The 21,291-nt window shown below is 42.0% G+C and overlaps 1 protein-coding gene across 2 annotated transcripts in view; it reads left to right on the top strand.

Moving 5' to 3' along the window:
* Positions 1-289: 289 nt before the first annotated feature.
* The window catches only part of Ylpm1 (YLP motif containing 1), a 75,717-nt gene continuing 54,715 nt past the window's right edge, over positions 290-21,291 (top strand). Inside the window, exons 1-4 of one of the 2 annotated variants that reach the window (XR_009057818.1) lie at positions 290-1,309; positions 14,452-14,688; positions 15,530-15,709; positions 16,750-17,717. Coding sequence is in view for 1 of the 2 variants with exons in the window: in XM_057782133.1 (XP_057638116.1) it covers positions 440-1,309; positions 14,452-14,688; positions 15,530-15,709; positions 16,750-17,717 (2,255 nt within the window). In the remaining variant the exon portion in view is untranslated. The remainder of the gene's footprint in view (positions 1,310-14,451; positions 14,689-15,529; positions 15,710-16,749; positions 17,718-21,291) is intronic. The other variant, XM_057782133.1, reaches the window with a different exon arrangement.

Below are 21,291 nucleotides of genomic sequence, written 5' to 3'. Positions count from 1 at the left end.
CCTGCTTCTAATGCGAATAAGTTATCTTCCCCTTTCCCCCTCATTGAAAACTGCACCCGTAGAGCGATGGGATCGCTATCACTTCTTTTGGCTGTGAGACTCTATGGTTTCTCGGTTCCATGACAACTTTCTATTCCCGCTTACACTTTTCGAACCTGAAGGAAGGCGGCAACAGCGAGTCGCCGCGTCCAGGTCCCCTCTATCTGGCCTTTGTTCTCCTCTCGGTGCTACTGCGCAGGCGTAGTCGCCTCAGTACGGTCCCCGCCTTTCCGACCGCGGGCCTAGCACTGTAGCGCCGGCGCACTAGAGCGCCTCGTTCACACGCTCCGCGGCCTGTAGGCGCCGCGAGTTCCGGCTATCCCCGTCACCGCCGCTGCTCCTGGAGGTCGGTTGCAACGAGTAACGGCGCCGGGACGAGCTCCGCGCCTTCGTTTCCGATATGTACCCGAACTGGGGCCGGTATGGCGGGAGCAACCACTATCCGCCGCCGCCGGTCCCGCTGCCGCCGCCACCGGTGGCGCTTCCTGAGGCCTCGCCGGGGCCAGGGTACTCCGGTTCGACGGCCCCCGCGGCGGCCCCTTCCTCTTCGGGCTTCATGAGCTTCCGAGAGCAGCATTTGGCGCAGCTCCAGCAGCTGCAGCAGATGCACCAGGAACAAATGCAGTGCGTGCTCCAGCCCCACCACCTTCCTCCGCCCCCGCTGCCACCCCCGCCGGTGATGCCGGGGGGCGGCTACGGAGACTGGCAGCAGCCACCGCCACCGATGCCCCCGCCACCCGGGCCAGCCCTCAGCTATCAGAAGCAGCAGCAGTACAAACACCAGATACTCCACCACCGAGATGGGCCTCCTGGTTTGGTTCCAATGGAGCTGGAGTCCCCTCCTGAATCCCCTCCTGTACCTCCAGGACCCTACATACCCCCGTCTCAGTCGTACATGCCTCCACCTCAGCCACCACCCTCGTACTTCCCTCCTTCCTCCGCTCAACCCTACCTGCCTCCCGCTCAGCCGTCCCCTTCACAGTCCCCACCTTCCCAACCCTATCTGGCGCCCACCCCTTCTTACTCTTCCTCTTCTTCCTCCTCGCAATCTTATTTGAGCCATTCGCAGCCCTACTTACCCCCATCTCAGGCATCTCCTTCCCGCTCTTCCCTGGGCCATTCTAAACCCCAACTACTGCCACCACCGTCTGTCCCTTCTGGGAATAAGACCACTGTCCAGCAAGAGCCTTTGGAGAGTGGGGCCAAGAACAAGAATGCTGAACAGAAACCAGCTGCTTCTGAGCCAGATCCTTCTACAATGACTCCACAGGTAAGAACTCACCTGCTGGAGTTGAATCTTCCACTTAGGAGGCCTTGCTTGAGCAGGCCTTGGGGCTTTGACCAGCTAGCACCTACCCTAATTCCAACACACACAACGACTAGCTATTCATACCCCAAAAGAGCCCGAAGAGTCAGGCCCGAAAGCCAGATTTTTTTTAATACACTGTGTATTAGTAAAAGAACAGTCAAGGTAAGACTAGACTCTTGAAGAGTGGTGGGTTGGCCCTTAATTTATCTCTCAGATGTATGCCTTGGTTTTCTTTGACCAGCATTCTAGATTTATTCCAAAGAGCTTTGCTTTAAAATTGCCTTTTAAACTAAGATTTTCATGGGAGAGGCAGTATAAAAAGGAACATTCTCAAAACTGGTGTTTAAATGCATATAAATTATGACCAATTAATTTTTTAAAAATGATTTATTTTTATTTCATTTGCTTTGGTGTTTTGCCTGCCTGTATGTCTGTGTGAGGGTGTCAGATCTTGGAGTTATGGACAGTTGTGAGATGCCATGTGGGTGCTGGGAATTGAACCCCAGCCCTCTGGGAGAGCAGTCAGTGCTCTTAACCACTGAGCCGCCTCTCTAGTCCCTGTTAATTTCTTAGAACAAACTAAATATGTAAGGGTCCAAAGAGAGCTGTCATCAGTTTCCAGAAGTATGTTCTCAGCACATAAAAGATGCAAATCTTGTCTTACTATGAGCGCCCCAGTTGATGGTGCAAGTTCGTGTGGACTACGTAGGTCTCTAGATACTTGATCCTTTGAGGATCTGTTGGTACATTTTAGGAGTTGATTCATACATCACCAACTCTTGTTTTGTTTGTTTGGATTTGGGTTTTTTGAGACAGGGTTTCTCTGTAGCTTTGGAGCCTGTCCTGGAACTCACTTTGTAGACCAGGCTGGCCTTGAACTCACAGGGATTGTCCTGTCTCTTCCTCTTGAGTGCTGGGATTAAAGGTGGGAGCCACACTTCTGCCCGTTGATAAGTGTACATTATTCTAATTTTACAGTGGTTTGGTATTTAAGAGATACAAGTTCTGCCCAGGAGGTACTGATGGAACAGTAGGATGGTGGTTTTACTGTCTTACACCAAGTTTGTACCGGCTCATCAGGGTTATTGCCTCCACATTGCCCCTCATACGATAGAATTTCCACTTTCTTGCTAGATGAATTGGCACATATCTGTAATCCTAGTACTTGGGATATTGAGGCAGGAGGATTGCAAGTTTGAGGCCATCTGTGCTATATAATGAATTCTAGGCCAGTCTGAGCTACATGGCTTCTCTTTTTTCATCTATCCTTAGTTTTCCAAGGTTTTATAGTCAAGCTCAGTTAATGTAAGCCAAACTATGACCTCAGTCTGATTTTTTTCTGGCTATGTAGAGAAACTAACGAGTTGTATATTCGGCTTGTTGTTGTTATTGTGCCTTGAGTATGCTGGTCAAGTGCTCTATTCAGCTACCCCTCCAGTTGTGGCGTTTTAAAAGAAAGGGTGTGCATATCAGAGTACCCTTAATGTGAGTACTTACTGTGAACACTGCTTTTGGTTCTCTGCCTTAATCTGAAATGAACTTCTTTCAATGATTTGAACATTCAGCACTTCTGATTCTTGCTGAGAGGCGAAAGTAATGGAAGGGTGAAGTTTGAGGTCTGACTGTGACTGGGATAGAACTCATTTGATTGAGTGCTTGCTTAGCCTTCCTGAAGCCCTGGATTATATTCCTAGCATTGTATAAACTGGGCATAGTAATACAAACCTGAAATCCTAGCACTCAGGAGGTAAAGGCAAGATGATAAGATGTTCAGGGCTTTCAAGGCTACATAGTAAGTTCAAAGCCACGAAGTCCTTGGTTTTCTATGGAGTTTATCCCAGTGTCCTTCATTTCTTGCTTTCCTTTAAATTGAATACTTTCAAGGCACATTTCAAAATTCAGTCTCTATAAGCCACGTGCTTTGGTTCAGTGTTTCAAATTGTAAGGCCTTTGCTGTGCTCATCTTAGTTCTCTGCATCAGTGCCGTGCATCTTGTAGACCCACTGTAAAGATTGTTGAGTAAGTGTCAAGAGTTATCATTCTTTATGTAAGATTCTTGGTTCATGCTGGCTGGTGGTGGTGCACACCTTTAATCCCAGCACTCTGGAGGCAGAGACGGGCAGATCTCTTGGGTTTAAGACCAGCCTGGTTTACAGTGAGTTCTAGGACAGCCAAGACTACACAGAGAAACTCTCTCTCAAAAAGCCAAAAAGGGGAGAGGGTGGAGAAAGAGAGCGAGATACTTGGTTTATTGGGTTTATCAGGAGATGAGAGGAGTTTTGGGGAATTGGTTGGAGTTCAAGGGATTTTTATTTAGGTCATTAGGGTTGTTTGTTGTTGTTTTTACCTGCTGTCCCTAATTTTTTTTGGGGGGGGGGTTTGAGACAATGTTTCTCTGTAGCTTTGGAGCCTGTCCTGGAACTAGCTCTTATAGACCAGGCTGGCCTCGAACTCACAGAGATCCCCGTGCTTCTGCCTCCCAGGAGTGCTGGCATTAAAGGCGTGCACCACCACCACCTGGCTTTAAATTTTTTTTTTTTATGGTGAAAGATTTAAACATTATGTAGAGAAAATATCACAAATATCCATCATTTTAAAAGGTGTTACAATTTTGATGTAGTCTTTAAAACATTTTAAAGCAAATCTTAGATTGCCATTTAATCATCATTTTTTCTTTTTTTTTTTCCATACTGTGATCAAGCCCTTAGTGCCTTGAGCATGCTAATTGAGTATTGTACTACAAAGCTACATCCTTATCTCCAGTGTTTCCATATTTTTTGTTTGGTTGGTTTTTTGTTGTTTTTGTTTGGTTTGTTTGTGTTTGTTTGTTTGAGACAGGGTTTCTTGTTGTAACAGCCCTGATTGTCCTGGGAATCTGCTTTGTAGACCAGATTGGCCTCTAACTCATAGAGATCCAACTGCCTCTGCCTCTCAAGTCTGGGATTAAAGGCATGTGCCACCACTGCCTAGCAAAAACATTTTTTTCTACTGCATTTTATTTATTGTGTATGTGTGGCAGGAGTGGAGGGGTGCAAGTGCACTACTGTGTCCATGTGAAGAGCAGAGGACCACCTGTGGTGTCCGGCTCTCTGTGTCCATGTGAAGAGCAGAGGACCACCTGTGGTGTCCGGCTCTCTGAAAGGTCTTTCTCTGCCGAACCATCTTTCAGGCCTCAGGTACCTAGCTTTAAACAGAAAGAAAAAAGGGGGTGGAGGCAACCTTTCATTTCTTAAAAAATATAACAGAGACTCACTGTGTAGCCTTGACAGGCCTAGAACTTATCTAGACTAGGCTGGTCTCTGACTTAAAGAAATCTGTCTGCCTCTGTTTACCTTAAAGGTATGCACCATCAGGCTGAACTAAGATCTTTTTTAGGTTAAGCATATTATAAAAGTGTAAATCTTTTAATATCATCTAACACTTAATCCCTTTAGATTTCCCTCTTGTCTCATTCTAGCAGAATTCCAAGGAATTCCTTATTAAAATTCTCCTAATTGTGTCAGTGTGTCAGTTATATTTTGTTGATTTGTTCAAATTAAGATCCAAGGATAAAGCCGGGCGATGGTGGCGCACGCCTTTAATCCCAGATTTATTTATTTTTGTTTTATGTGTATAAACGTTTTGCCCGCATTCCTGTGTACTACATACATGTCTTGCCTGCAGAGGACCAGAAATGGATGTTGAATTCTTTGGAACTGGAGTTACCCACAGTTATTACCATCATGTGGGTGCTGAAAAACCAAATCCAGGTCCTCAGAAGGTGCAACAAGTGCTTTTAACTTCTTCTTTTTTTTAAAATTTTTTTTCTTTTAATATTTATTTATTTATTATGTATACAATGTTCTGTCTGTGTGTATGCCTGCAGGCCAGAAGAGGGCCCAGACCTCATTACAGATGGATGTGAGCCACCATGTGGTTGCTGGGAATTGAACTCAGGACCTTTGGAAGAGCAGGCAGTGCTCTTAACCGCTGAGCCATCTCTTCAGCCCTGCTTTTAACTTCTGAGCCGTCATTCCAACCCATGGATTGGTGATTTTGAAAGTGTGCTCTGTTTTCAGTGTGGAGAGTAAAACTGAAAAGCAAAAGAATGATTTAGGGTAAATAGTTGTTATGTAATCCAGGAATTATTAGTAGTAGTAGTTTGGATATGGATGGTTTTAGTGGAAATGAAAAGAACAGAAAGACTAAGACATTTTTTTAAAATATTTATTTGTTTATTATATATACAATATTCTTTCTGTGTGTATGCCTGAAGGTCTGAAGAGGACACCAGACCTCATTATAGATGGATGTGAGCCACCATGTGGTTGCTGGGAGTTGAACTCAGGACCTTTGGAAGAGCAGGCAATGCTCTTAACCACTGAGCCATCTCTCCAGCCCCCAGATTAAGACATGTTTAGCTCCTAGAATCCATCCAGTTGGAAATTACTCGAGTAGTCATAGGAAGGAGGAGACATCAAGGATTTGTGGGTTTGGGGTGGGCCGCTGAGTGGTTAATAGTACTTCTAGGAAAGCCTAGAGGAGGAGAATGGAGGAAAGGCTTAGGGATGATGAAGATAATATGAGTTAAGTTTTATGCATATTTAGTTTGAGGTGCTCGAGCATAAATTCCAAATGGAGATATTCATGTGGAAGTTAAATTCAGACATAGAGTTCAGAAGCAAATCTGGTGAATTAATAGTATAAAAATGGTATTCTAAGATATATTATAGATAAGCTCCTCAGGGGGAGTGTGTGTGCAGAGTAAGAATGGGGACTAGAGAACTTTGTGGCTAGCCTCAAAATCACAATCCAAATAACCAGTGGAGAAAGGTCAAATTGAATCGATAAAAAGACAAGACAGAGCAGTGCTTTAGATTGTGAAGGAAACACACTTTCTGGAGCAGAGAGTGGCCAGATGTGTCAAGTACTGCCGAAGTCAAGCAAGATGAAGATTTCTGGTTATCTTTACCCTAAGGACATGTAGATTATTATTGACCTTGGCAGGGGCAGTTTCATAGTGACTGAAGCCATATTGCATTGATTTGAGGAGTGATGGAAAGTGAGGATGGGATGGTGAGTACTCTTTCAAGACGTTTGTAACCCGAGGGGAGCAAGAGAGAGTGAGGGCAGGACCTAGAGAAAGTCGTAAAGTAAAGGAGCATTCTTTTCTAAACTTTACCTGGTGACTTTAGTTCCTAAGGGAGAATGTGAATGTCATGATTTTAAAAATAGTCATTTTCAATCAATTTCAAAAGTAGATGTCTGATTGAATATGCAGAATTTTTTCCCCATCATCTTAAGATCTACACAGAGAATAGTCATTACTTCAGGTGTTGGTAACCTAGACAGGGATAGTAACTTTACAATATTATTCTGCGTGCACACACAGACACAAACCCTCCTTGCAAAACCATTTTCCTTGGTTTTTTTGTTCTGCCAGTAGCAGGTAGTCAGTAAATGCTACCTGAATAAATCAGTGTCTTGGCCGGGCGGTGGTGGCGCACGCCTTTAATCCCAGCACTCGGGAGGCAGAGGCAGGCGGATCTCTGTGAGTTCGAGACCAGCCTGGTCTACAAGAGCTAGTTCCAGGACAGGCTCCAAAACCACAGAGAAACCCTGTCTCGAAAAAAACCAAAAAAAAAAAAAAAAAAAAAAAAAAAATTATTTTGCTGGGCAGTGGTGGCACACATCTTTAATCCCAGCATTTGGGAGGCAGGGGCAGGTGGATCTCAGTGAGTTCGAGGCCAGCCTGGTGTACAGAGTGAGTTCTTCTAGTACAGTCATAACTGTTACACAGAGAAACCCTGTTTCAAAAAAAAAAAAAAAAAGCAAAAAAAAAAGGAAAGAAAGAAAAAATATTTTATGTATATGGGTGTTTTGGGTACATATACATAACTATCTGAACCATGTGAATGCCAGGTGTTCATAGAAGCCAGAAGATAGTATCAGAACCTTTGGAACTGGAGTTATAGATGAATATGGTCCACCACGTGTGTACTGAAAATCCAGATTTTTCTGGAAAAGCAACTAGTACTCTTAACTATTAGCACTGTCTCTAGCTCTGCATTCCCTATTTGAGGCATGTAGACCTGTCTAGTCTTACTGTAGTCGAATTCTGATTGGTCTTAATAATAAAACTCAGAGTCAGTTATAGGGTTAATGCTGAAGATCAGAAAAGTGGAGCAGCCAGCTACCAGAGAGTTCTTGCCTCTACCAATGCTCAGACTGAAGAGGCGATCCTGTCTCCAGGAATCCTCAGACTGCATCTGAGCTCCTGTCTCCTTCCACCTTATATTCTTCTCTCCACCCAGCCACATGACTCCTGTCTTCACCTCCCTAGTGCTGGGATTAAAGGCATGTGTCCCAAGTGCTGTGATCAAAGGTGTGAGCTCTTTGAGACTGGATCAATCTAGTGTAGCCCAGGTAGCTTTAAACTCAACAGAGATCCATCTACCTTTCCTCCTGAGTGCTGGGATTAAAGGTGTGTGCCACCACTGCCTGGCCTCTATGGCTAACTAGTGGCTTAGCTCTGCACTCTGATCTTTATGCAAACTTTGTTAGATCACAAACAAAATATTACTATATTGAACTGCTATTAAGCTTGAACATAATGACCTCGAACTTCTAACCTTTTAAGAAATCCAATGTATGTGTGTGTGTGTGTAGGAGGGAGGCCGCTTAGCCCCGAAATAATCACACAGAAACCATATTAATTAAATCACTGCTACTTGACCCATTAGCTCTAGCTTCTTATTGGCTAACTCATATATTAATTTAACCAATCTCCATTAATCTTTGTATTGCCATGTTGCTGTGGCTTACCCGGTATAGTTCCCGGTAAAGTTTCCAGCGTCTGTCTCTAGTGGCTCCAAGATTTCTCTCTAACTCCGCCTTCCTCTTCCCATGCTATAGGCCAAGCCAGTTTCTTTATTCATTAACCAATAACAGCAACACATAGACAGAAGGACCTCCTACACCATGTGTCTGGATATGGGCACATGTACTGTGGTGCATGTGAAAGTTGAAAGACAATTTAGTAGAGCCAGTTTTCTTCTGTTACATGCAGATTCCTGGGATCAAACTTAAGTAACTAGGCTTTTGCTCAGCAAGCACCTTTCCCCTTTTTGCTGTCTCATGACCTTCGTATCCTTCTGCCTCCACTTCCTGAGTGCCAAGATCATAGACATATGCTACCCTCTTGGTTTTATTCCGTGCTGGGAATAGAACTCAGGACTTAAGTGCATGCTTGGCAAGCAAATACTCTTGTCAACTGATAAGCTGCATTATCAGACCCTGAGTCTGTTTTTTAAGGTGAATGATGAACCTGTAGATTTTTTTTTTTTTTTTTAAGGTGTCTGGAGAGACAGCCATGGGTGCTGAGAACTGAACCTTATATTTTTGGTTGTGAGCCTAGCCCTTAATGGCTGAGCCATGTCTCCAGCCCGTTTTTGCGTTTTTTTGTTTTGTTTTGTTTTTCGAGACAAGGTTTCTCTGTAGCTTTGGAGCCTGTCCTGGAACTAGCTCTAGTAGACCAGGCTGGCCTTGAACTCATAGAGATCCGCCTTCTGAGTGCTGGGGCCTGCGCCACCACCACCTGGATGATATTTTCTTAAAGTAATAGAGGAAATTGAATTTTTTTTCTTTTTCATTTTTCTGAGATGAGGATTCATGTAACTGAAGCTGTTAATTTACTGTGTAGTGAAAACACAGACATGTGGATCACATGTCTACATAGGAAGTTGAAGTTCAAGGACAACCAGGGCTGCATGGTGAGACTGTTTCAAAGCAACCAAAAAAGAAAAAAAAAAAGATTCAATCTAGATAAACAAAGCTCAGAATTACAATAATAGATTGTATTAGGTTTTGTAAATTTTAATTGTATCTGAATTTTAGAATGAACAAAGAATAAAGTGTAGTTTGAGGCTTATTTTCTTTTTCTAGACAGGGTTTCTTTGTGTAGCTTTGACTGTTCTGGAACTAACTGTAGACCAGGCTGGCCTTGCACTAACAGAGATCTCCCTGACTCTGTCTCCTAAATGCTAGGATTAAAGGCCTGCAACAACATGCCCCCTAACCCCCACCCCTACTCCCTTACCGCCCTTCCCGCTCCCACCACAGACTGAGTTGTATTTTTTCCCTCTTGAAAAAGGGTCTCAATGTACCACAGAGTAGCCTGGAATTTAACATGTAGACCTGACTCCCTTCAAACTCACAGATCTTTCTGCTGCTGACTCCTAGGTGCTGGAATTAAAAGCATGCACCACCACACCCTGCTAGATTGTGTTTCAATCCTGTGTGCATATAAATATTTTATTAAATGTTTATTTTATTTATGATTTTTTTGAGACATGGTCTTTCTGTGTAGCGCTGGCTGTCCTGGAATTTAGTGTGTACACCACCAAGCTGCCTCAGACTCAGGCCTTCCTCTGCCTCTAGAGGCCTGTGACTCAAGATGTGAGCCGCCACTCTGGCTCTTGATCCTACACTTTTGTGACAGATTTTTACATCATTTTTAATCTTTTGATAAGCATATTTTAAGGCGTTATCAGTTTTTCTGGAGCCTATTTTTTAACCTTTGGTATGCAGATTTTCCCCTTTTTTTGAGACAGGATTTTACCATTACATTACTCTAGCTTGCTTGATATTCAACATCTCTTTCATAAAAATCTTCCTTATAATTATAGGGCAAATATGTAATAATGTAATCATAAAAGTATCCAGTGTAGTTCTTTTTTTTAAAAAAAAATATTTATTTATTTATTATGTATACAATATTCTGTCTGTGTGCATGTCTGCAGGCCAGAAGAGGGCACCAGACCTCTTTACAGATGGTTGTGAGCCACCATGTGGTTGCCGGGAATTGAACTCAGGACCTTTGGAAGAGCAGGCAATGCTCTTAACCACTGAGCCATCTCTCCAGCCCATCCAGTGTAGTTCTTTTTTTTTTTTAATATTTATTTATTTATTATGTATACAATATTCTGTCTGCGTGTATTCCTGCAGGCCAGAAGAGGGCACCAGACGTCATTACAGATGGTTGTGAGCCACCATGTGGTTGCCGGGAATTGAACTCAGGACCTTTGGAAGAGCAGGCAATGCTCTTAACCGCTGAGCTATCTCTCCAGCCCTCCAGTGTAGTTCTTTAGTGTATATTTCAGATTATGAAAAAGTTTTTGAGACAAAGTCCCATGTAGCCCAGGTTAGCCTCTAACTCTCTGTGTAGGTGAGAATGACTTTGGGCTCCAATCCTCCTGTTCTCTAGAGTGCTGGCATTACCATTTTGTACCACCACACACAGTATATTGTCATGATAACTTCTGTTTTTCCTTATGTAGCCTTGTAACCATGGGGAATTACATATTAAAATACTAGGATGTGGAAGATTTTCATTTGAATAGTGAATTTTTTTAAAAATTAATTTTAATTAATTGTTATTACTTATTACACAGTATTCTTTATGGGGGATATTGCTGGTCTTTAAAGTCACCACAAACAATTAATGAATATTGAACCTTTCTTCTAAGGAAAGTACAGATGAATCTGAGCTTCTCGTCGTATTTTTCTCAACATATAACCATGTATACGTGTTTTCCCTTTAAAGACACTTTATTTTGAGCAAGGTGGTGGTGGTGCACGCCTTTAATTCCAGTACTTGAGAGGCAGAGGCCGGTGGATCTCTGTGAGTTCAAGGCCAACCTGGTCTACAGCACGAGTTCCAGGACAGCCTGCAACGCCACAAAGAAACCGTGGGGGGGCGGGCAGGGGAGGCATTTTATTTTGTAGCTATTGTTGATTCATTAGCTTTTAGCTCTTGGTAAACAGTAATGCTTCTTGAATTAGATTTATGGCACATTTTCTTTCTAAGGGCAATTACAGCGCATTAGGAATGCTTCCACATTGTGACTGGAGAGCTTTGTACTTTCATTTATTTGTTTTTGTTTCTTGGTTGGTTTTTTGAGGCAGGGTAGAACAGGCTGGGCTGGACCATCTGCCAACACTCCTGAATAGTGGGGGAGGGCATTTTAACTGTAAAAATAACTAACAAAAATTTGTTGGAATTTGTGGTACTAACTACATTGTGGAAAAGACCCGGTAGCCAGAAGGCAGAATACCACCTTGTTCGACCTCAGCTGGGAATACCCCTGTCAGGCCACGCAGGTTTTTCACTGTTACTCATCTGTTTATAAATTATTGGGAAAGCTTTTCGAGTATTGTTATTGAGGTTGGAAATACATTTTAGCAGATCAGAAGAGTCACATATACAGAATCTTCAAATACCAAGAATTGACTTTTTGCTCTTGTTTCTGTGTGTATGTGTATGCATGCAGAGACACATGGAGGCAAAGAATTGATACTGAGGTACTTATTTTTTTTTTTGAGGCAGGTTCTTTCACTGAGCCTAGAGCTGGGAATTTTCATTACACTGATTGCCAGTGAGCGTCCAGGTATCCTCTGCCTTCCAGCAGTGAGGTTACAGACCAGCACTACAATGCCTGCCTTTTTCGTGGTTTCTAGGAACCCAAACTCAGGTCTTCATTTTGCATAACAAACATTTTACACACTATAAACTATCACCCCAACCTCTTCTCTCTCTGTTTTTATTTGTTTTGTTTGATAGGCTGGCCTCTTACTCACCTCAGGGTGGCCTCTTGCCTCTTCCTTGCTGAGTTCTGGAATAGCAGGTATGTTCTACTGTACTCATCTATTTTCTAACTTTTCTTCTCCATGCTGAAGTTCTTTTTGTACTTTTAAAAAATAAAAGATGAGTGGCTGGAGAGATGGCTCAGCGGTTAAGAGCATTGCCTGCTCTACCAAAGGCCCTGAGTTCAAATCCCAGCAACCACATGGTGGCTCACAACCATCTGTAATGAGGTCTGGTGCCCTCTTCAGGCCTGCACACAGACAGAATATTGTATGCATAATAATAAAAAAAAAAAAGATGAAGCCGGGCAGTGGTGGCGTATGCCTTGCACTTGGGAGGCAGAGGCAAGCGGATCTCTGTGAGTTCGAGTCCAGCCTGGTCTACAGAGCGAGTTCCAGGACAGGCTCCAAAGCAAAAAGAGCCTGGTGTGGCACGCCTTTAGTCCCAGCATTCAGGAGGCAGAGGCAGGCAGATCTCTGTGAGTTCAAGACCAGCCTAGTCTACAAAGCAAGTTCCATGACAGCTAGGACTGTTACACAGAGAAACCCTGCCTCAAGAAGATAGATAGATAGATAGATAGATAGATAGATAGATAGATAGAAAGTAGATAAACATAAAAGTAAATAAAAAGGCAAAATAATATTTAAATTACAGTATAATTTGGACAATAAATCAGAAATTTTGAAATAAATAAGTTTTAAAAAAATTAAATTTTCATGTGTAGTATATATCTGAGTATAGACAGACTGATAATACAGTGTATGTTTAAAAGATGTATGTTTAAGAGAAATAAGGATTGGAGAAGAGTAAATGCTAAAATGTGATTTTTATTTAACTAGAAGATTCCTGTGAGTAAATGTCAGCAAACTAAAGGCAGATTACAAACAGGTAGCTGTACATACTGATAGAAAGACTGTTCTCATCTACAGAAGCCTGTTTCTCTTCTCTCCCCCCCTCCCCCCGCCCCTGCCCCAGACAGGGTTTCTCTGTAGCTTTGGAGTCTGTCCTGGAACTCACTCTGTAGACCAGACTGTCCTCAGACTCACAGAGATCTTCCTGCTTCTGCCTCCCAAAGTACTAGGATTAAAGGCATGTACCACCACCACCCAGCTCTTCCCTTCTTTTCAAGATAGGGTCTTAACTATGTAGTTCTGGCTAGCCCCAAACTTGCACACATGAACCTGATAGAACCCTTCAGTTCCTGGGATTTAAGGTGTATATCAGTACACCCAGCCTCAGAAGAATTGGTTTTTTATTTTTGGCTTTTTGTTTTGTTTAGTTTTTTGCTTTGTTTTGTTTTTGATTTTTTAGGTTTATTTATTTTATTTGATATTCATCAGTGATTTGCCTAGGTGTACATATGTGTACCATGTGTGTGTTTGGTGCCAAGGGAGGTCAGACTAGGGCATCAGATCCCCTGGAACTGGAATCGTATGGTTCTGAGAACTGAACCTAGTCCTTGTAATTGCTCAAGCCTCCAGAAACATGTTTTTCTTGTTGTTTTTAAGTGTATGCTAGCTGGGTGCAGTAGCAGGCCTATAATCCCAGCTTCTCAGGAGTCTGTGGCTGGGTAGACTGAGATGGGAATATGCTGCGGGAGCTCCTTCTGCTCTTTCAGCCAGTAGTCTTTAAGATACCAGTCCACTTGGGCGTGCGTGGTCTCTTTTGCTTTAAAAAGCTGTGGTAGTCCTGCGCGTGCATGCACGCGCACTCTCTGTCTTGCTGCCGCCTCTGCTTCCAGCTACTAGACTCTGTTCCTGGTTGCGCAGAGGGCTGTTGTCTAGGACAGTGATCTGTAAGTTTTCCCCTTAAATAAATAATCCTTTTATTAATCATAATTTCAAACTGGTGTGGGATTGTTTTGTGACTTACGTCTACAGGAATATCATGAGTTCTAGACCTGTTGGGGCTAAAGACCAAGTACAGAACTAATCTGGACAATTTACTGGGAGTCTGTCTAAAAAAGTAAGAGGAGATCTGGTTCTGTAGCTTAGTGGTAGAGCACTTGCCTGCCCTATATGAAACCCTAGGCTCAGTACTTAGCATTCAAGGGAAAAAGACCAGAAGCATGCTCAACTATGATGTATGGTTTAATTGATAAATTAAATTTATAAATTTTGAGGAAGAACTTAAAAGTTTTCTCCATATATTTAACTTTCCTTTTTCAGTCCAGCTTTGTTTTCCTATTAGATATGTGAATACATATAAATGTAGCTCTGTCAATACCACATGCAGAGATCTGTGATTATTAATTAACAGTCTTTAAAATGAGCCAGAGAGGGATGACTCAGCAGGGAAGGTGCTTGTTGCCAAGCTTGATGACCTCAGTTGGATCCCCTAGGACCCACATGGTAGGAGAGAACCATCTCCTGAAAGTTGTCCTCTGATTTCCACACACTGTGGCAAGCTTGTGCCCACACACAAATACACAAACATGGAATAAATAAAATAAAATTCTTACAGATGGCTTGTATTGTAGGAACAGCAGCAATATTGGTATCGACAGCATCTACTTAGCTTGCAACAGAGGACAAAAGTGCATTTTCCAGGACACAAAAAGGGTCCTGTCACAGCAAAGGATGTATCAGAAACCATAAAAGAAGATGTTCCAGTGCCTGCTACCAGTCAAATGTCAGAGCCTCTTTCAGCTGAAGAGCCCCCATTACCACCTCCAAATGAAGAAGCACCACCTCCACTCCCACTTGAGGAGACGCAGGTGATTATGTAGTGTTTATTCAGTCATCTAAGTTTTGTTTGATTTGTTTATGAACACTTTTGTCATAAGTGGACATATATGTTATGTGTTTAGGTACCTATAAAATTCCTCTTCTAAAGTAATCAGATGTCAGCTAATAAGGTTTAGGAGAGGGATTTTGGGGAGTTGACTGAAGTGAAGAATTAGATACTCTTTTGAATGGAGTGTCTCAACACAAAAGAAAGATGCCCAGATGTATTTATAATTATAGTATAGGGCAGTAGTTTAGATCTGTAGTTTTTAGGGTAAACTCCCCAAACACTGCCACTTACAGTGGTGACCCTGACAGGTAAGCTAATCACTGCCGTTTAATGGTGGTGACTCTGGACAGGTTAGCTAATCATTCTGTACTAATTTACTCATTTGCAGAATGCGTATATTCAGGAAGTAGTAACTGTCTTAAAGTTATTAACAGTGACCATCTTTATCACATAATGCATAGTAACTGTGGTGTGGAGAGTTCCCACATTAGGTCAAATACTGTTCTTCCAACTTACTGAGCTACATAGAACTTTCACTTTTCTGCTGAAATGTGACAGGAAGAAAGAAAGGGAGAAAGGGAAGGGAGGAGGGTTTTCTCATGGGTTGAAAGATGCTATATAATTGTAGATTCACTCCCTGTTGGGGAAATGGTTGTCCTGTTTATAAAGAATAAAATTATTATTCTAGTAAAGATTGTGGCATAGGGCTTCGTATTTTGTCTAAATATATTTTCGCAGTCAGCTTGAGTTGTAGGGATTCTAGACTTGATTTGGTTGCTATTTTATGACTTAGAAAAATTTGTGTTTTCTCTTACCTTTAGTCTGAAGACCCAGAAGAGGATGCTAGGTTAAAGCAGTTGCAGGCTGCAGCAGCACACTGGCAACAGCACCAGCAGCATCGAGTTGGCTTTCAGTATCAGGGAATAATGCAGAAACATACTCAGTTACAGCAGATCCTACAGCAGTACCAGCAAGTCATCCAGCATTCACCACATATACAGGTGAGTGTTTCTAAAATAAGCAGGTAGGAAGCGTCCCAAGAATGAGGAAAGGATTTGTGTGTGTGTGTGTGTGTGTTTTTAAAGATTTATTTATTTATTATGTATACAGCATTCCTTCCATGTATGCTTGCATGGCAGAAGAGGGCACCAGATCTCATTACAGATGGTTGTGAGCCACCATGTGATTGCTGGGAATCGAACTCAGGACCTCTGGAAGAGCAGTCAGTCCTCTTAACCTCTGAGCCATCTCTCCAGCCCCCGAGGAAAGGATTTGTTACGCCCAAAAGAGATTTGAGTATGAAAAACTGAAGATAAATTAGTATTGACAAATAGATGCTTCATATTGTTGAGGGTGTGGGAAAGGGTGGTTGTGATGCAATCTCTTGAGGAGGAAGGGTTTGACAGAATGTATCTCTTAGAGTACTGTTGCTAAGACATTTAAGACTTGTTTTTATATAACTGTGAGCTAATTTGATATGTTTAAAAAACGGAGAAGCATATAACTCACCAAAAGGCCCTAGGCAGTCATCTCCCTCCCTCCCTCCCTCCCTCCCTCCCTCCCTCCCTCCCTCCCTCCCTCCCTCCCTCCCTCCCTCCCTCCCTCCCTCTTATGCACGCACATATGCACCCTAAGCAGTATACCATAAGTGATAAAGTGACTTAGGTATTTGTCTTGCACATTGGAGGTATAATCTTGTGTCTATGTTATGGTAATGGATTTTTGGCCTCTTTTTTTTTTCTTTCAAATTCTTAAAACAATCCTTAGACCTTAGTAACATTAAAATCTTGAAAAATACTCATTGCTGAGATAGTGATTTGCCTTAGGGTTCAGTTGGGTTTTCTAGTTGTGAGATATTGTTTAAATAGCTCAAGGGAAGAAGAATGGTCATTACTGAAGGATCTAGCAATTTTTATCTTCCCCTCGGAAATATATTTTTTTTAATTTCCTAAAGTTTTATATACTCTTGATTCATTAATGTTGTAAGCTAGGACTGATTCTTACATGGCTATCTTGAAAGAATTTTTGTCCTTTATTGTAGACCATGTCTCTAGATGTGCAATTGCGACATTATGAGATGCAGCAGCAACAGTTTCAACATCTCTACCAAGAGTGGGAGCGAGAGTTTCAGCTGTGGGAGGAACAGCTCCATTCCTATCCTCATAAAGATCAGCTTCAGGAGTATGAGAAGCAGTGGAAAACATGGCAAGGACATATGAAAGCCACTCAGACTTACCTCCAGGAGAAAGTCAATTCATTTCAGAATATGAAGAACCAGTATCTGGGGAACATGTCAATGCCACCTCCGTTTGTCCCATATTCTCAGATGCCTCCACCTCTACCAACAATGCCCCCTCCAGTATTACCTCCATCCTTGCCACCACCAGTGATGCCCCCTGCTCTACCTACTACCTTACCACCACCTGGCATGCCCCCACCTGTAATGCCACCTTCTCTACCAACCTCTGTGCCCCCACCTGGGATGCCTCCACCTCTTTCTTCAGCGGGGCCACCCCCAGTCCTCCCCCCACCTTCCCTTTCTTCTGCGGGGCCACCTCCAGTCCTCCCCCCACCATCTCTCTCTTCTGGGGCACCTCCACCTGTTCTGCCCCTCCCACCGTTATCTTCAGCAACACCTCCTCCAGGAATGCCTCCCCCTGGAGTTCCTCAAGGGATGCCTCCTCAGTTAACAGCAGCCCCAGTTCCACCAGCCTCCGCTTCCCAAAGCTCGCAGGTCTCAGAGAATCCTCAACAAGCACTGCTTTCCACACCTATGTCTTTTGGTTCAAACCCACCTTCAACTTATCACCCTCCACCTCAGACAGAACAAGTGAATTCCAAACCTCTGAACAAGGCATTCGGTTCCTTTTCATCAGAGCAAGGACTTGGCGAACCTCCAGCTGCTCCATCTCAATCTGTTTCTACTGCTAAGGACATGCCCGTGAGGTCAGGCGGACCACTTCCAGAGTCTCCTAGAAGCGGTTTCTTGGAAGGTCCAAAAGGTCCCAGGTAAGTCAGCTTTCTTATTTTACCTAATGTTATATAAACTGTAATGGAATCAAAAGACTAATCTGTACAATTTTTGTGTTTCCTTTATACTTTTATATACACAGCATATTTACAGTAAAAATGTTAGTATTTGCTAATTTAGCGTGATGTAATTTAGAAAAGATTTTATGTCCCTGATTCTTTGATGTGTAACTACTTTTATCTTAGCTGTGGCTAGAACAGTTAAGAATGACTATATTTTAAGCATAATGCTGATCACTTCTTACTGACTTTCAGCTTTGGAAATATATTGTAAGCTAGGTATAGTGGTGTACTCTAATCCCACCAGCACCTGGGAAGTAGGGGCAGGAGAATTAGGAGTTGAGGGCTATCCTGAACTATATAATAAGTCAAGCCCAGACCCTCTATGACACACTGCCTCATAAAACAGAAAGGAAAAGACAGAAAGATAAAGAATGAGTTTTGTTTTTTGTCTACTTGACAAATAATTGAATTAGTAAATACCATTTGCTAGATTAGTGTAAGGGTAAATAGCACTTCTTAGAAAACCATTTGTTCTGCAAATGCTAAGTTCCTGATTTTTTATTTTTAAAATTTAAACTTATTTATTTATTTTTGACATAGAGTTTCTCTGTGTAGTCCTGGCTGTCCTGGAGTTCACTCTGTAGAGCAGGCTGGCTTTGAACTCAAGAGCTCACCTGCCTCTGCGTCCTCAGTGCTGGGATAAGGGCTTGTGTTGCCTGTCAACTTCCTGCTTTGTACTCACAGCAATTAACAGAACAAAAGTTACAAAATCCCTGCTACCCCTCTCTCCTTCCCCAAACGTAGAACCTTACATCCTTTATATTTTCTTAATTGGGAGATGTCTGTCTTTTCTTTAGACCACATACATAGTTAGACAAGGAAAAAAAATGGTTGCTGTTTTGTTTTCCTTAAAAAGCATTAAATTCAGCAGGGCATGGTCTTCAAGAGCTAAGCCGTGAGCTTGTTAAAGGTTCCTGCTGCTAGGTCTGATGACCTGAGTTCTAGCCCTAAGGTTCACATAGTGGACAGAGAGAAGTGACTGCTGCAGAATTGTTGTTCTCTGACCTCCATATGGACAGAGGTATTTGAGCACCACATATATACAGAGCGTAACTTTATAAAAAAAAGAGGTAGCTGGGGTGGGGGATCATATGCCTGGGCAATATGTGAGGCAAGCTTGGTCTGCATTTCAAGTCTCTCTCAAAACAAACATGTTAAATCTATGCTTCCAAGCTTAGGAGAATCTAGTTTTTTCCCAAGGTAACATGTATGACAAGTTTTCTATGGAAAATTTTTTTAAGGCAAGGTCTTGCTTTGTAACCCTGACTGGCCTGGAACTTCTTATGTTGAACAGTCTGACTTTGAACTCAAGAGATCCACTTGCCTCTCTTTCCCAAGTTCTGGGATTAAAGGTGTGTTCCACCACATTCATCTGGAAAAATATTTTAATCAGGTTTTTTTCCCCCAGACAGAAGTTATAGTAGAAATGCATACCATACTCGTTATGGGTATGTAGCTCAGTTGGCGAATGCTTACCTCGCCTTTTTAAAGCCCTAGCTTTGTTCCCCAGCAGCATATTGACTCTGAGTATGGTGGTACATACTTGCTGTCACAGCCTTTGAGAGGTGGAGGTGGGAGGATTAAGACAGTAGAGCTAGTCCTTGGCTAAAGAGTAAGTTTGAAGACAACCTGGGCTACATGAGACCTTGTCTCAAAAGAAAACAAAAAATGAGTTTTTTTAGTTTGTTCCTCAATTTAAAATTCTGAAACTAACATGAACAAAATTCCATCCAAAATTGAAACTAAGAAAAAGTTACGTATAATTAACATGAATTCCTCTATGTGCTATGAAGCCATGTTAGAAACTTATATATCCATTTTTATCTTAGGGACTCTTCTAAATAACCTGTGATGCTAGGGGAGTTATTTCACATCACCCTTTACAACCTGGAGCTGCGAAGGTTGTGAGAACCTAAGTGAGAATTGCATGACTGGAAGAATAGAGCCAAGCACTATGCTGAGTGCTGCCATTCAGACTCATACTGTTCATGACTATGTTTATTTGCAGTATAACTCATCTTGTTGATTTGAACTCATGTCTGTCTCCTGGGTTGAACGGTCCTTTTAGCAGACAGAAAAGCGTTCTCTTGGCACCTCGTGTTTCGAGCTCCCATGATTCCTCTCATGTTTTCTTTCTTGTCTACCAAATAGGACCTATTTTAATTTTTCATACTTCAGAGATGTAATTAATAATCTTAGTGTTAGAAATTTAGGAATTCTCTATTGTAGTTCTGGCTGGCAAATTATGTTCATTGTTGTAAGTTAACTTGTTGTGATAGGTCTTGTACACATCACCTCTATCATATTAATCATCTCTCAGTGATTTCATGACTGTAAGTAGGTGGAAAATGCTGAGATTTGGGGTCATTATAAGTGGATTACCAGGATCAGTGAGAAGATGTTCAGTGGTAAATGTGCAGTGTGGTTGCCACCAAACGTTGATGACAGAGTTTAATCCCCAGAACCTTCATAGTATAAGAAAGAGCTGATTCCACAGGTTGGTCTTGACCTCCACATACATGCTGTGACTGCATGTGCCTGCACAGGTATACACAGCACAAATAAATGATAAGATCTATGAAAATATTTAAAGAGTAAATAAATTGTCCCAGAGCATTACTCTATTGAGATGAGATTAGAATCCACAGCCTTCTGATCCACTTTTAAGTCCAGTGTATTTTCTTTATGGCAAGAAGTTGATGGACTGTAATTGAATATTGGCATGCTAATAACGGGACATTGACATATAAAACTTTGAGAGTGTTTTAGAAAGGTTTTAGCCATTTAATTTAAATGTTTCCATAATGTCTACCTGCTGGTTCTAGATCTGCCTCTGTGGAGCAACACAGAACGGATTATCTTACTCCTTTTCTATAGTGTATTTCTGCAGATACTGAAGACTTTCTTATCGTACCTGTTCTGCTCTTGCAGACATATAAACTCAAATTATTTGCGCAATTATTGGTTTTGGTTTTAGCCTTTTCCTGATATTTTTTTAAGGACCAGTGATAAGTTAGGCTCCTTCAGAATAAACACTTAGGGCCTGAAGGATTGTGTGCCTATTTACAACCTAATTCTATATATTGTGTACATACATTTTAAAAATATTTATTTGCACTTAATGTATTTTATTTATATTTATATGAATGTTACATGCATACAAGTACCCAAGGATGTCAGAAGAAGGCATTAGATCCCCTGAGGCTGGAGTTCTAAGTGGCTGTTAGCCCCCTGACAGGAGTGCTGAGAATCAGATTCTGTTCCTCTTACCAGAGCAGCAAGTGCTCTTAACTACGAAGTTATCTCTTTAGCCCCTACTTACTTATTTTAATTGTTTTTGTTGTGTTTGTTTGACTGGTTTTTGGTTACTCAGTTGTATTGACTTGCTTTGAACTAAACATCAGTTTTTCTTAGCAGGTATTTACATTTGTATTAAGTTCGGTGTCTCATCGTGAATATGTGTAGTTTTGTTTTCCAAAGACTTTACACT

The sequence above is a fragment of the Chionomys nivalis genome, chromosome 10 (assembly GCF_950005125.1).
Source record: "Chionomys nivalis chromosome 10, mChiNiv1.1, whole genome shotgun sequence".
NCBI classification, from domain to species: domain Eukaryota; kingdom Metazoa; phylum Chordata; class Mammalia; order Rodentia; family Cricetidae; genus Chionomys; species Chionomys nivalis.
The sequence above is the reverse complement of the archived record's forward strand: the minus strand, read 5'-3'. Positions and strand labels throughout refer to the sequence as shown.